Here is a 16,305-nt window from a genome sequence, read left to right as displayed (position 1 = left end):
GCAGTCTGAGCGGGCAGAGGGGCAAGCTGCATGATCTAAGAGACTCTGAATGTTGTGTGATTGTTTGGGCCAGATGTGGGAGCGCTGCCATCTCAGAAAAACAGCTGCCCTTGAGGGATTTTCATGAGCTACGCCGTTCAGAATTGAGTATCGACAGAGGCAGCTCTGTGGGTGAAGACAAATTGCCAATGAGTGACATCAGAGCAAGACAGAGCAAGACCAATTCAACATGAGCACAGTTCAACAGTTGGTCTGGGTTGAATGCGTGGCCGGGAATAGGGTTGTTTATTTTTTTGGTTTGAATCATTAACCCAGTCTGACCCCGAGGACAGTGTATTTTACAGTGTACTTTATAATATAATGTAAACATTTTAAATGCACTCTTGTACTCTTTAAACTAAACTTTTGGCTTTTAAAATGTATTTCAAACTGACAATAGTTTCAGACGTGCAATATGTACAGAGTTTAGTTGACAACATTATGAGATTAACCTAATTTATCAACATAATGTAAAGATTCAGCCGTTTTGTCATCACAGCATCTATGCATTGCCATGCAGGGATTCTATAGGAGTTAGCATGCTAACCTACTAGCTCCATATCTGTTCAAAAGCTCCTATGCTAGTTATGTAAACACCACTGCGTCTGGTGCTCGAGCTCCCAGTCTGAACTTCTAGCTGCACTGCTAACTAAGATATCTAGCTTATGGTCGCTACAGTTAGCAACTGTAATCTTGGCAATATGCTGCCACCCCATTTGTTTAGAGTGTACATTTGACAGCATGTATGTAACATGACACGGGGCTCAAATGAGACATGACTTTTCTGTTAATCGCCAACAAGCCAAAAAAACATGGCAACCTCGTGTCAATGTATTTTATAAAATGTTATTTTTATTTAAAACCTTGAATGAAATTAACTGCTTACATCAACACCAGCTGTTTGATAGAGTACAGTAAAAATTAGATTTTCCTCTGAAACGTAGGTTTTATGGCTAACTGTTTGGCAAGTATTCAACTTACACTTCCAGGAAACATGGTACAACACCACTCCTACCGTCCCAGTACAGTAAATATTTGGGATATCAGCTCATCAACTGAGATCCTTGCCTTTCTTTGTCAGTAAGCTTACTTGGCTGCCAACTTTCAGCCTCACCTAGAGCCAAAACCAATTTTGAGGGTGCCCCGCCATCATTAACCAAATGATGCTCACTTTCCCACAACCAGCAAGACCACGTTAAACCTAGTAAGAGTACGGTCAGTGTGGTCCCAATAATGTAATGTGAAAGGATTTCTGTACTCATTCAGAAACTGAAAACAGTGAGTGGGGAAACTCCAACACTTGGCCACCAAATGGTCCAACTGTAGTTGCTGCAAGCCAGCCAATTACTAGCAATGCATTTGAGAACAGGAAGTGGTACAACAGAGTTGGCCTTGAGTTGATGCTCCTAATTAAGTCTAGTTATTCTTTTATTGTTTGTTTATAAAATGTGAAACTCAAGCACTGAACACTGCAAAGCGGTCCCGGCTCTTGGTTGGTATGGTACACTGTGCATACCTGCCGAGGCATTAAAAAGTTTGTATTTGATGGTAAGTGCTCATGAACAAACAAACTTAAAAAAGTCAAAACATGGGACATTTTCTACCAAAGAAATGAAAAGCAATAAACTCATCTATTTGAAGCTGTGCTTTCTCAATTACTTAATACATAACACATTTGATAGTTTTCTTTTATTTAGACAACCCAAATAAAAGGCACATAACATTGCGCATGTTTATGTAATAATTTGACAAACGTACATTTAAAAAAAATGTAGGAATGTTTGACCTTTCTGCTAATCAGAAAGCCTAGCCTCTCATATATACAAAATTACCATTGTTAATGTTCTAATACAAAAGATTTATAAAAAAGGTTATCTTATCTTTCACATCTATTGTAACTACCGTATCCTTGGAACTAAAATAGTTTTGTACAAAGATATACATTCAACTGCTTCCACAAGGGTCCTGGAATTTCCAATTATTTGTTTTCCTTAAAAATAAAGAGATGTTCGATTCCACGAGAATTGTTCAGTTTAACATATTTTTTGTATCAAATTTGGCAAACAGGCTATCATAGTGTATCTACGTAAATGCATAATAACAAAAAAGCTACACTAACATTTTGTTTAAAACAAAACTTGGGAAAAATGACAAACATGCATATTGCATTTTTCAGTATAAACTGTCTCAACTCAAAGAGTTGCAACACTGTTGAGATCACATGGCATTCATTAAAAATACTTAATGTTCAACAGCTACAGTGTTTGGGATCATGCAACATCAATCTTGTCCCATTACTTTAATGGACACGTACTTGCATTTCATCAAACCTATTCAGAAATCAGCTACATAACTGTGCAGCCAGAGCTGAACTTGACAATGTTTTTAAATGGACGGCTATGTTTAAAATCAATAGTTGTCGGACTTCTTGTCCCCGATGGAAGGCTGGACAAATCTTAGCACCTTAATGCCGAATGATTTTTGGAAATCTAAAAAAAAAAGAACATGTAGAAGTCAAGAATCAAGAAAAATGGTCGATATACTCAATTTAAAAACAGGAACCAAATTCATGATTTATGGGCTTTTAGGTGTGTTTCCTGAGTGAGGGGTCCTTAGTATCATCTAGGGGCTATGAGAGATAAATGATAAAAAAAAACAAAAAAAAAAAACAAAAAAAAACAGTGTACAGAAGAGTCAGACAAAACTAATAGTCACCATTATGATGACAGTAACAGCCTGAAAAAAGCTTCACTACAAGGCCAGGCCTCTCCTCCACGGTCAGCCACTAGATGGCCCTTAAGTGCAGGCTGGCTAACCAAAACACTTAAGACTCCAATTTGATCTTTGATAATACTGCTGCTCACCTGTATGTAGGATATGCTTTCAGTGCAAGACTCATTCCATTCTGACTTCATGGAGGAAAAAAAGAGAAAAAAAAAAGAAGAAACTACAAATAGGCAAATAAAAACAAACCTTTGCGTTTCCGTACAAACAGAAAAACAAAGTACAAATATTTTCATTGTCGAGAGGACAGTGTCGAGATTATCCCCTCGAATGACGAAAGCAAAAAATTAAAACGCTGACATGAAAATACATTACTATGTCAACTGTACAAGTTAGTCACTGTACCTCAAGAGCATACCTACTATCTCAGAAGGAAAAAAAAAAAAAAAAAGCTATAGCACTGTGAAAAAATATTCTTCCATGCAAGTGGAAGCTGCTGTCCCTTTTACTAGACTCATTTCCTATAACATTAAATAGATAGTGATTAGCAGGCTATAGTTAAAAAAACAACATACAAAGCAACACCCAGAGGCTTCGGGAGAGAACGTGTAAAACATCAAAAACAGCAATTTATAGTTATTGCTTTAGTCCATGTCTCATCTCCCTTTTACAAAAGCACGGGTGTGTTTTCCTACGGGGTCCTCAAGGTGCTTGAGGGATCCTCACCTCTCCTTTGTCAAGATACAAATCACAGTTTCATCATTCTAACTGACTACTCTAAGTCTCCTGATTCAAGGTAAATCCTACTCGATTTCTACTCAAGTGTTCTGCATCTCGTGCCAGCCTCTTTACATAAGTTGGGATGCAGCTGTGTCTTGGGGGGTGGTGGAGATCCTACCGGCCGCACAGCTCATGTAAATGTTCACTTCAAGGTTTGGTGAAGTAAACGTGGTTCAGGGAGGAGAAAGAGCTCGGCTCGAGGTGCAAATCATGTTGGACAGGAGTCTCTTGGTTTACTTCATTTTTCCCTTTCTCTCTGGCCAGTTCCAACGCTCTCTCTCCTTTTTTTTTTACCAAGGTGGGGAAGAAGGCAAGACTTGGGAGAGAAAAGACATGCTATCCACTGGCCGCATGGCGATGTTGAGTGGCCCGGCCATATTCATGGGCATTGGGGTCGTTATTGCGACCGGGTGGGCTATATTCATGGACGCCGAGGCAGGGATGTTGACAGAGGCAATGTTGACAGGCCCGGTGATGGTGACTGGGTGCTGAAGGCTGACTGGAGATGTAATGTTGACGGTGTTGGTGCTAATGTTCATTTGGGCAGCTATGGTGACGGGGTTGTTGTTGTGGCTCCGGTTCATCGCCGAGGTGATGGGGGCAGAAATGGTCACAGGTGTAGCTGAGGCAGAGTTGCAGACATCGTTTCCATCTGGGGGGGAAAAAAAAAAAAAAAAACAAAACAAAACAAAAAAAACAGGAAAGAGTGTTTAAATGTTGCTCTGCAGTAACTCAAAATATTGGTTCATTGATTAGAGATAAAAAAGTAAAATAAAAAGGGCAACACCCTCATGACTACGGAAGCGTACTGCTGCCACACAAGAACAAGACTGGATCAATAATAAATGATAAGTTTTTTACATTACAAGACGTCTTCGCATTAGTACGAACACAAACTTATGTCACAACAAGAAACTTTTCTAAATATTGTTTCAGTGTTAACATCTTACAGTAAAATTGTGAATTTACCGCTATAGAAATGTTTCGTATCATAACAAGGTACTTCCACGCTATATAAAAGTTACATTTATTTTGAAATTATTTGTGTAATGTAATGTACAACAAAAACAAAAGAGAAAACTCACACTGAGAGATAGTGTTACAGAAGCCTGTAAAAAGAAGAACTGATAATGAGAATTGGGCATCTTTTCCTGACTCAACTGCACACCCTCGGTATTGTGATGTTAGGGGTACGTATTTCTGACGGGCAAACCTTTGTTACAGGAGTTGAAGTTGGCCTGTCCGTGAGTCTTCAAGTGGCTGGTGATGTAGGCCGCGCTGAGCATCTTCCCACAGATGCTACAGGTCACCTTGCCTTCGTGTCTGATCATGTGGGAACGGAGTCTGTCTTTGGTGGCGAAAGCAGAGGTACAGGCCTGCAGATGGGGTCAAAGGTCAGTGGGGTACAACAACACTAATGACCAAAATAGTAATAATAATGAAGCTGACAGTAATGACTCTTACCGTTACTTGACATTTAAATGGTCTTTCTGATGAATGCACATGCTTCACATGGCAGCTCAAGTGGTCTGGCCTGGATTTGAAAAAAGAAAAATAACATTCAATATTAAGAAAGCCAAATGTTCGACCTTTATTTACATGCAAGAACGTCAGTGTGTGTTCGGATGTGCTCTGTTTGCTTTGATAATGAGGTGATGAGCACAAGAAAAAAAAAAAGAAATCTGTAAAATCTCAGTCAATAGCGGTCAATTCTCCGTGATCAATCAAGCATGAATTAGTTTGACCTAGTTTCAAAAACGCACCACACCAAGATGGCACTTCTGAACATGTTCCACTTGTTTACTGAGCGTTGACTGGCAGTTATATTACATTACACTAGTACAATTTATCTGCTGCAGCTTTGGCATTACTTACAGAAATATGAACAGAATGCTACTGAGATTTTCCAGGAATTTAGTTGGTAGTTTCCAAGAAAATCCTAGACTGAATTTGTGCAACATCTCTCTCTGAGGATCGGATTATTGTATTGTAACGGTTTAATAAAATATTAAAAGTATGTTGAAAGTGATGAAAAACATGAGCAATCTATCACAACCCTGGTTCTGAATGTTTGTAAATATAAATGCAAATGACTTCTTGCTAAACTAAATCAAAGTTTTACCCACACAATGTTATCTTTATAATTCAAATACTTAGTGCCCTAAAGTAAGCGCTTGTACAAAAAAAAAATCTGTGCATAAATGAAAGTTAAAAATAAAAAACAGATAACATATCTCTCAGCGTTCTTTATATAATTTGCCGCTCACTGCATATCAGCGCTTGAAAAAAAAAGAAAACTGTTCTTTGCTTCTTGACCTTTACACTGAAACTCCAGCTTTCACAAATTCTTCTTGGCACTGATCCTCGTCGGTCAGCTTGTTAGTTCTACTGAAGTTGTGAGCTGAATCATGTTAGAAGTGCCATAATGGAGTGAGTAAGGGTTACAGCGCTGGCAGCTGCTCCCAAACCGGAAAGAAGTTTCATGCTGCTGGATTTTTTTTTTTTTTTTAAACTAGGAGTCAAGTGGAGTCTTCTCAGTAGTGCCATGAACCGGAATCAGGTTTTTTTTCTTTCCTTCTTTTATTTTTTGTCCCACTGATGAGGAGCGCAGACTGCAGACAGTGCCTGCCTACATATCTGGCTGAGTGGCAGTGACTCAGTGCCCTGTTATTCAGTCCCCATTCTCACTTTCCAGTATGCTGATGAATCCCTACCCCACGTCACTGTGCTGGAGGCATGCCTGAAACTGCCCTACAAAGCACAGTGCTAATGTTACAGCTTGGCTGACTAGGGAACACTGCTGATGTTTTTGTTGAAGTTGTGTTTCAGCACAGAACTCATCTGATGTTATTAATATTCACTGCATGCTGACTAACACACACCAGATATGCTGACTTAATAGATAGCAAAAAGACAGCAAAGTGTCGATAAATCTAAATATGAAGCCACCTTTAGAGACAAAATATCATAGTAAATGTGTTGACCTGAACATTACTACATGGTTCACTGAATTCCCAGGGGAAAGGGAGTCTGTGACATGCTGGCGGGAACCGCAAAGTGACAAGTGACGCCTCCCCCTCCCTTGATACTCTACCACTGGTGCTCTCCCATGTGCGACTGTTTAAACATGTGGTTAAAATGGCGTGGGGGGTCAGTACAAGTACAAATCCAAACTGCTACACGACTATAAATATGGAAACACAGCCTCTGGGAGGCTACGTGAACAGTAAATGGCTATACAATAACCCCTCTATATGAGATCATGGTGCGACTGAATAACTCAAACATAGAAGTCATGCTACGAGCAACAGGGTCGCTGTTCAGTGAGCCGCCGATAAAGCAGAAAAAAAATGTAGCATCTGGCGATGGCATTCTTTGCTACAATAAATCCTCCCTTTGTATTCGCTGCCAAAAAAACATTCTAATTGCAAACAGTATAAATATACAGTACAAGGATACACTTCAGTTTAGTCAGCATATTTTTCTTACTTGAAAACACATCAAAAAGCTAATTTTCAGACTGCCAAGCACAGAGTCAAAAAAGGTATGTTTGTTAGAATTTGTTTGTCATTATGTTCTTTTTAAATTCCATGCAGACAAGCCTAGACTTTCCTCTTTGACCCTTCAATGCAACCATCAGAGGGTGAAATTACTTTCCGTCTACACTAACATAAGAATAAATGAGATCTCAGAAGCATACTTCCTGTTTACAAAAAGCCTTGTAACATGTTGATTGAAAGCTTACGGATAAACTAGAGGAGTTGTAAAAACAATCTGCTTTTGCATTGGCCCCCCCCTCCATTTTCTCACCACTTAAGTATTTGCTATTGTCACTGCTCAGTGCTGCTGCTGATCCCATTACCAACCCAACACCTCCTTAGACACACTCAGAAATTCTGATTCATACAGAAGCCCTACAAGCCTTTTGTTTTTGCTTTTCTTTTCACTGGGAGAGTTTAACTCAGGGATTCACCGGCCGAGACGCTCACATTTAGGACACATCACAAACAAACCAGTGGCTAGTGCAGCGACAAGGTCATGATCCCCAGCTGGCCCCCCATTGGAAAACACTTCCAGTTATGTTTGTGGGAGTCTAAGGGGCCGCACTGGACGTGTCTCAAGAAGCTGATTTAGCTGGAAAACAGCAGTGAATAATACCAGAAACAGATGCTTCAGTTTAGGCCCCACTATGGATTTGAGGGAGACTCCATTCGACTTAGTAAAAGTCTATTAACAGATAAAACCAAGTATTTTCGTAACTGACATATCACTGGAAGTTTAGAGCATTTGAAGTCCAATTAAATTGCCTTTTAATGTCCTAAGCATGTCATTCTTTTTTCACCTTAATGTAATTGGTCTAGGAGGGAACATAACTGATTCTGCAACCTCAAGAGCTATATAAGGAATGTAGAAAGACATTTGAAACGGGTAATATAATCCCCCCCATGAAATCTGTTGCTAGCACTTAGCAGCCATCCATTGCTGAGGGTTTGCCAGTCAGACTTACTTTGACAAGTCTGTCTGGCAGCATGCAGAAAATATGTCTACACATTTAAAAGTCACTAGGGTTTTCTCCACATTTTACTGATAGTTCAAATATTGTAAAAAGGGACATTTTATGGAAGAATGAGTATTAGAGAGCTTTGAATAACTATGCTGTGGAACAATAAATAAATTATTGTTGTAAGACACTAAAAAAAGACACTAAGACACTAAAAAAAAGAAAAAAAAAAGGTTTAAAGAGAAAAACAGGCTTGTTCAGAAAACAAGTGTGCACTTGTCAGTTGCATTACCCGAGGTAATACTGAAAGCGGTCATTGTTCCCATTTTTGAAACACTTCATATTTTACTTGAGTATCACTCACAACATCACAGGATGCCTCGATCAAACAGGCTAGCTCCATTTTGAAAAGCCCCCCCAAAATTGCATCCTTACCTGGAAAAGCCTTTTCCACACACAGAACAAACATAGGGCTTGTGGACTCCTCCGTCGTGAGAGCGAACATGGTAGGTCATCCGGTCCTTTCTTTTAAAGCGCTGCTGGCAGATAGGGCACTCAAAAGGCTTCTCATCTGAATGGGACAGCTTGTGGCGATTCAGGTGGTAGACATCACGGAAGGCCTTGCCACACATCTCACAGCCGTGGTTCTTCTTGACAGGTTTGGCGGGTTTCTTGGGCATGTTTTGCTGTGGCTGGTTGCCCATTGCAGATGATGTCATGATACTGGAGGACACAGAAGTGGTTGCTGTGGAGAGGATTCCCGCTACCGTGGAGATGTAGGAAGGGTTGCCGTTGTTCTCTCGCGGCATGGTGGAGATCATGGGCACCATGGTGGGGGCTGTCTGGGCGGCCTTCTTTGGCCGCGACACCATCTTGATGCCGGTGTGGCTGGACTCATGGCGCCGCAGGTGGTAGCTGTCGCGGAAGGCCTTGTTGCAGTAGCCACAGACGAAAGGTGTCTTGCCTTTGTGTTCCTTCTTTATGACAGGCACTGGCGGACGCTGGCCTCCTCCACTGGCCACATTGTCTTTGAGGAGATCTGCGGCACTGGAAGGGGGCTTCTGGTCTAGCTGGATGGGCAGGATAGGCTTTTGGTCGATAGGTTCAGCTCCTGCATTAAGTAGTGGCAGCAGGCTGTTCTGGGCCACATGGTGCTGGTGGTGGAGGGCTTCATTGGCCTGCTAAATAAACAAAAACACACAAATGGAGAGTTTTAATATGATGTTGAACCTAGAGGACTGCCACAGATCTTTTAATTAATTTACCTCCCCTGTAATCTTATTAAAAAACAGATTCTGATGGTGGAAAAATGCCAAATATCCAAATATAACCCATCACTTGTCAAGCTCAACTCAAAACAGTGATAAATCTCTACTGTGTCGTTACTTCCCAGTGCCTGCATCAGAATTACTAATCCATGAAAACAACAAGGATAGAGGGAGATCTTACAGAATACAAAATGGGCACTGGAGCACGCAGCGTGCCACTAATGCAAAAGAATCCAAATATACTGAATGAAAAACGATCCCATCATGACGGTGCTGATTCATCATGTGACTGCAAAGCAAGCATACCAAATTAGAGGCATGGCAGAGACCAGTGCACTGAAGAGAACAACCCATTAGCTCAGCGACAGAGCTCAGTGAGAAGACATGGCTCTTGTAGCTGCCTTCAAATGTGACACTTCCTACGCAGTCCCCTAAAAGTAAAAGCAGCAGAAACAATTATGGCTCTTATTGCCGAGCAGCTATTGATAAAGATTGGTGTTTGTCAGCTTAGATTAGTTAGGTTTTAAGGTTAGAAATTGGGGCTTAACCTACATTCAGACACAGGTCACACCAGTTTTTAACGAGTTGGTAACCCCCATTACAAAATTCCTTAGATTCCCATTAACCTCAGGACTAGCCTGCCTACATACATTGCAATTAAACAGGGGATGCAGACACAGAATTGGCAAGGATCAATGTTTTAGGAAAATCATTAGTTTCTATTAATTCAAACTTCCCTGCGGACCCGCAGAGGCCCTTGGGAAATAATGCTTTGATTTAATACTTCTGTTTAAGTGTAGGGTTATCTGTAGTCAACTTTTTTTTTTAAAAAAACAGCATTGTTTCCAACATATGACATAAAAATTGTGTCTCGTTAACACTGCTGTTTCGGTAAAACGGACACAGTCAAGACAACAATGTTGTCAGCCACCAGCAAGAAAGGGCAAGGTGAAATGCTTGACCCTTCCCTTTGAGGTTCAATCATCCATCGAAGAAGGCCAGCCAAGAAAGGAGTTGCAAAATAGGAGGCAGTGGAGAGAAAAGAAAAATGAACCACACAATGTCCTCCTTATGTCATCTAGCCTATTGTGAGAGACACAAATCTGAGCAGTGATGCCTCAGCGGGGGATCTTTGTATGCTCATCTTCATTGATTTGGCTCATCTATTCATGAGACGGGGACATTGTTTATCCACACACTACTCAGCTAAACTAGCCATCATTCCCTCATATGCAATGGGACCTGGGAACTCGTGGAGAAGGCCACCAAAGCCCACCCATCCATTTGTCTAAGCACCTGCTCACACTTGCCACCTTCCAGGATTAGTCATCATCATGCCAGTCCGCTGGCACACCAGGGGTGGGGGGGTGGGGGCAGAGGGGGGTACCAGCCGGGAACCCTCTTTGTGAGGCTTGTGAGCAGCAGACACAGCCGCTGCAGACGGCCTGCCTCTACACAGAGGTGCAGGGCCTGTAAGCTGCTGTGCCTTCATGCAGCTCTGACCATTTTGACACAAATGCGCTCTGACAACTGGGGCTGCTCCCTCATAAATAACATCAAAATGGAGGGAGTGTCCTGATGGCTCCACGGGCCACTGTAGACTTGAATCGAGCTCATGGTCTGAGTCAGATTATGCACTGTCTCTGAAATCTTTTGTGTCACACTTTACAGCTGCTTGCCAAAAAAAAAAAAAAAAAAAAAAAAAGAAATCCCTGTTTTTACTAAGCAAAACAATAATTGATGACAAAAAAACAGGGGATAGGCGGGGAAATAATGCTGACGGAGACTTAATACTTATGTATAAATATATTATTTGTTTTTTAGGGGATATGTGAAGTTTTCTCTCCCCTATTTTATGAGTTTGTTCTAGGTTGTTTACAAGTTCTGAAATCTGGCTGCTACTCAGGGCCTTTGCTGAGTTGACGCGAGTCCTTACAAAACATCACTTCTGTAATGTTTGTAATCCTTGTGGATTTTTTTTTCACAGCCTGTAAAGCTATACAAATACTGCGGCAATTCAGCGCAATGTTTGATGCTGCTGTCGGCTGCAAGGAGAGGTATTTTCAGTTCTGCTAGGAGTGAGCAAAAAATGTTTGTGGAGGTTTTTGATATATTAATTCTTTAGCCTGGGGTTGGACTGCATCATGCAAGAGGATGATATAAGCCATTTCTACCCACGTCATCCGTCTTCCCATAACACTGAAATCAATGAGCCAAAACCTTTAAAAAAAGTGATGGCATTTATTACAACATCCCATAGCAAACAGTCGTGTCAGGAATACAGAGTAGATGCCTAACAGCTGTGAGATGTAACGCAGTTTAAAAATCTATGAAGCTTGTATCACTTGAGAGCACAAAGAGCTCTTTTGATTCAAGAAAACTGCAAACATTTCTTAAAAGTGGCCACAACTGGGACTTTAATAAGGAGGTACTATACATGAAAAACATTCAGACAGATGATAACTGATCAAACATGATCTAGTATTTAAAATAGCAACCCAATATTTGACATACAGTACATCTAGAGTGAAGCATGCGTACGCATGATGCGGACTGATCTAAGATTTTTGGCATCACAGCCGTGATTAAATTGCTCAACTGAAAATCCTACCTCACGCAAATAACTACATTGCAGTAATTAACACAAAACAGTAATGAAAACACCTGGTGAGTAACCATTGTAAACAGTGTTGTAAAATACTGATAAAGTTCTCGATAATTTGAATCTGTGCTGTGCAGTAATGTTCACTGACATTCCATTGTTATCAGCTTTTGTTGCCCAGAAGTGATTATTACTACACTTCTGAAAGATAATACACATTTTTTTCACAGCAGATATTTCGGCTTGTTTACAGCAGAAAAAGGACAAGTGCAACCGTTACATTAGAAATTGCTGCATTCCTTTTAGGTGTGCATGTTGACTCACCGGGGACATATTATTACAAAATGTGTTTTCGCTAGGCTTTTCCTGCTATGACAAGTCACAATGACTACCTTGCAATAAGATCATTGATGAAAACTTAGAACATAAATGAGCAGTTCATTACATGGAACTGATGAGACATTTCCTACTGGCACTATTAAGCCTGTTTTCATATATTCTAAAATTTACAAACAGGATTGGGCAAGTGAGAAGATGTTGCAACGATTCTCCGGCGCAGGAACTTAAACTTTTAAGGTTTTCTGACTATTGCTCAAGCTCCATCCATTAACATATTATGAATGTAATCAGATTACTTTCAAATAGAGGTTTGTTTGTTAGGATGCACCCATTTCAAGCAAAACCAGCACTGATAACAATCCAGTGGTGAAGCTACCTGCACAGCACCACATGGCAGAGAGGAGCAGTTAGTGGCTAGCTGGTGAGCATCTTACCGTCTAGTTATATTCAGGTGTTAGTAGTGAACTAAACAGCGCTAAAACATTGGACTTTGTCAATAATTGATAATGTTGCTTCACGTCTGCCTGAAGCGCAAGGGTTTGCTATCACGCAAGTCATTACTTGGCAGTCTATATTATAGCTCGACTTAATGCGTTTCTGCCCCCTGTGGGAGGAAAAAAATCTATTAATTCAATTTAAAAATGTAATTTAAACTGCGCTGAATGTGACTAAAATGTCATGTGTGCGGTTGTTTACTGGATTAAGAAACAGACCTATACCAGCAAGTCAACAAAATGGCCTCCAAATGTCAGGTGCACACCCTGCAGCTTTCTTTGAATTGAGTTTATGCTGTATGTCTCCTTGTAAAGGCAATTTTATGAGCCCAACATGAGTCAATCTGTCAAACCATTACTCATTTTCAGTATGAAGTGTCCACCTGTTGAACATCATTCTCTTTTAGACATTTGGGAAGTTGTTGGCCAAATGCATTTAAATTGGCCAGATCCATCTAGAATTAATAAATTAGCAGCACTTTTAAAAAAAAAATAAGTGTTTCTGTTATTGTAATACCATTTATATAGTGTTTGAGAGGCTATTGCAGTCTCCTAGGGAAGTCAGAATGGAGTTAAATGCACATAAGGATTGCAATATGTGACTTTCTCACTTTGGGGCACTCTTTAGCATTTTCCTGTTTTTTTTTGTTTTATCTCTACAGAATATTTGGTTTAATTCAGATTCAAACTGGTCAAAACAACATGATTCTTTTACTGTAGTCTGTCAGATATTGGATTTTTTAATATATTGCAAGATCTATCAAAAATAGGAGGCGATACAGCTGCGATTATGGTAATATTCAAGCTCATTTACACAACAATATAGATAATCTAGAGAGCCTGACAAAGAATTTGAAACAAGAATATGTAAATCATCATCGTTTAATCTACACCTCTTAATAAAAAATACCTTTCTATAAAACAGCTAGAGTGGAGAACTTTAAAACAAACAAACAAAAAGGCTGCACAGCACGCTAGTAGTTAAATGAAATATTGTCCTCCTTACGTCAAGTGGCCGAATGCTAACTGAACACAGATTTACATGAGATTGACACAGTAACAGTGCGAGGTACATAATACATGCAGGGCGTCTGGCTAGATGCCAGATACTCCACAACAAGCCACACTGTCCAGCTGCCTTTTTCATACCCAAAAAAAAAAAACAATGCTTAAAAATGCAAGTGAGCGGTCAGTCTCTGACAGCTCAACAAAATGTTACAGATATCACAAAAGAAAAGGTGATGCACCCTCACACTTGTGATAACTTTATTATAAATATGAGTGGAAAAAAAAAACATCCCACGGTGTCTTATTCATACAATTTGCAACTCTTCACTTGCTTAAAAACTAGGCAGCCTTAGTGTTAACGTTGGATGAGTAATGTTAATTTTGGCCTGCGCAACAAGACCTTTATCCACAGAGAGAGAGAGAGACAGAGAGAAAAAAAAAGACGTTCTCAAACATATTTTTGTTCATGCTTCCCTGTGGCACTTCTACAAAACTCTACCTCCTCTTGACTGCTTCTTCACACGAATCCAGCTCCAGTAGCCTGCTAATGATGGCACGCAAGGTACTTTAACTTTAATCTATAGGTCCGCTCTGCTATGTTACACCCGTTAATCCTTCTCAGCAGCTGTTTGACACATTTTTTATAAACCTATTTTTGTTAATTAGTTTATTATTGCAGCAGATGGCAAGTGGTGCAAAGTAAACATGTTTCTCTGTGTACTACACCAAGTAGTAAATACACATATTGGCTGGCACTGGCAAGAGAACTACTGGCACTGAACTCATGATCTATACCTGACCCTGCTCTCCATTACAGTCGCCCATCTGAAGTTGCAGTAAAAATGAATTTAGCAGGCTGCAGCTCTCTTGTCCTGGAACATGTGAGGGCTGTAGATCTGATCACAAAAATAATCAAATTCCAAAAAAAGCTTCTTTTTTTTGCATGGGAAGTTTTACTGAACTGCTGCAAAAGTTCATTCAGGAAGTTCCCCCCCCCCCCACCAAAGAGGAGTTTTCCAGACTCATACTAAGGCATAACTTCATAGATAATACATGGAGGGGGGTGGTGGTGTGTGGTGGGGAGAGAAAATCTTCTTAAGACTTGGAAATACACCCGAGATCACAAGACTTGAGCTAAGGGTTCACATATGGATCGAAATCGGACAGAAACCAGCATTTAAAAAAAAAAAAAATAATAATCCAACAATAGAATCCGCGGCAAAACATTTAATCATCTCCAACACTCCCTCTCTCCACACCAGGCTGGATTTTTCCCCCTCTTGTAGCCGAAGTAAAAGGCCATGGGAATCAAACATTTTCATTCATTTTCACCGAACAATGGACTTCCATCTTAGCACACGGTTGAAAACCACCAAACCGTGGCAGTTATCAGTCCACGGCGGCGCTCACTTTTTCTTTTTTCTGGCTCAAAATGGACTTATAAAAATTGCGTAATGTCGTTCTGCTAATTTTCAAATGTGCTCCCCCCTCGGTTGCTAGTGTTAGCCGATGTTGTGTGCATAGTTTGAATTCCTCCTCCACCGCGGTCTCCCAGAATAAATAGCGAGTTAATAAACAAGGGGGCTTTACGGGGCTCGTTACCGGGGGTCGTGTAACGTTTAGTTTTGCAAGCTCGGTGCGGCAGCCTCGCCCAAATTAAGCTAAATTACCCAGCGAGTTTAGTCCCCAAAAAAAAGGCTGCCTCAACATCGTTAGCTAACTTGGCTAGTAACTGCCGAGCCGGCTGAGGCAAGCGGAAAGTTCACCGCGGACTTGAGAATAGCCGTTAGTAAATCTCAGCAGCTAATAACCCAAGTGTACACTTATTCGACCGTGCTAAAGACGGATTACTTGAAAAAAAAAATCTTGAAATTATCTGTGGCATTATCCTCGCCACAAAAGAAAAGAAAAAAAAAACCTCCACGACGTTACATCTCATTATGCTACGGCGTCCGATCAAAGCCCTCAATCACAGGGCAGGGGGAAAAAAACAGGTCTGTCTCGATTGTAACGGTGCAGTGGCGTCTCCAGCCTTTACTTCAAATGATCCCGCATGTTTTGCTAGCTTCGACTTGGCTAAACAAACTTTGAGAAAAACACGAACGCTGTCGAGTTATTCAACATCCAGTGTCCAAGTTTTCTTTATATTAGAAGAACGAGCCATATTTTTCAACCCGCTCGTTGGGGAGAATTGATTTTTTGTTCTAGCGTCATTCCCAAGCCTCACAGCTGGAAGCCTGGATTCATATACCATTGTTTTGCTTGGTTACTTGATACTGGCGTTACTCGTTGAAAAACAGCTTTTACCGCTAAAATATACTGTGCGCACGTTGTCGAGATTGTTTTACGAGCGATCCCAGTTTCCCCCTCCCGACGAGTCAACTTACTTGAAAAAGAAACGTACTCCAGCTCGGCTCCATTTCCACACTTACTAATTCTGTAGGAAACCAAGTAGAAGCCTACAACAAAGCAACCAAACATGGCAGCTGAAACAACTTCCGGTAACCTCGCGGGCTGTACCACTTTACATACTATTCGGGGGGCGGGGTG

The 16,305-nt window shown here is 40.7% G+C and overlaps 2 protein-coding genes across 4 annotated transcripts in view; one reads left to right on the top strand and one right to left on the bottom strand.

The window, feature by feature from the left end:
* Nucleotides 1-16,305, top strand: part of LOC119031483 (gap junction delta-2 protein-like) — a 49,420-nt gene that overhangs the window by 28,848 nt on the left and 4,267 nt on the right. The window contains exon 1 of one of the 2 annotated variants that reach the window (XM_037119992.1): nucleotides 13,522-14,317. The exons of the other annotated variant lie outside the window; for it this stretch is intronic. The gene's annotated coding sequence lies outside the window, so the exon portion shown is untranslated. Of the gene's footprint in view, nucleotides 1-13,521; nucleotides 14,318-16,305 lie in introns of those variants that run through there. 2 annotated transcript variants of the gene reach the window in all.
* On the bottom strand, nucleotides 1,710-16,284 carry vezf1a (vascular endothelial zinc finger 1a). Of its 2 annotated transcripts, XM_037119989.1 has the most exons (6): nucleotides 16,143-16,284; nucleotides 8,480-9,225; nucleotides 5,008-5,077; nucleotides 4,757-4,919; nucleotides 4,629-4,652; nucleotides 1,710-4,195 (listed from the first exon to the last, which is right to left on the bottom strand). In XM_037119989.1, exons 1-6 carry the CDS (start codon nucleotides 16,173-16,175, stop codon nucleotides 3,834-3,836), a joined length of 1,398 nt encoding a protein of 465 aa, XP_036975884.1. In that variant the 5' UTR covers nucleotides 16,176-16,284; the 3' UTR covers nucleotides 1,710-3,833. The 2 variants fall into 2 exon arrangements, with proteins under 2 accessions (XP_036975884.1, XP_036975885.1); XM_037119990.1 differs by lacking the exon at nucleotides 4,629-4,652.

This window comes from Acanthopagrus latus, chromosome 13, assembly GCF_904848185.1.
Source record: "Acanthopagrus latus isolate v.2019 chromosome 13, fAcaLat1.1, whole genome shotgun sequence".
Taxonomy (NCBI): Eukaryota; Metazoa; Chordata; class Actinopteri; order Spariformes; family Sparidae; genus Acanthopagrus; species Acanthopagrus latus.
This window is presented reverse-complemented; position numbering and strand designations above follow the sequence as displayed.

Coding starts and splice junctions, on each gene's coding strand:
- vezf1a (XM_037119989.1), bottom strand. CDS start 16,175: ATGGAGCCGAGCTGGAGTACGTTTCTTTTTCAA. Junction 9,226..16,142: donor GGAGTACGTTTCTTTTTCAA/GTAAGTTGACTC, acceptor TTGTTTATTTAG/CAGGCCAATGAAGCCCTCCA. Junction 4,653..4,756: donor CTTCAACTCCTGTAACAAAG/GTTTGCCCGTCA, acceptor TTCTTTTTACAG/GCTTCTGTAACACTATCTCT.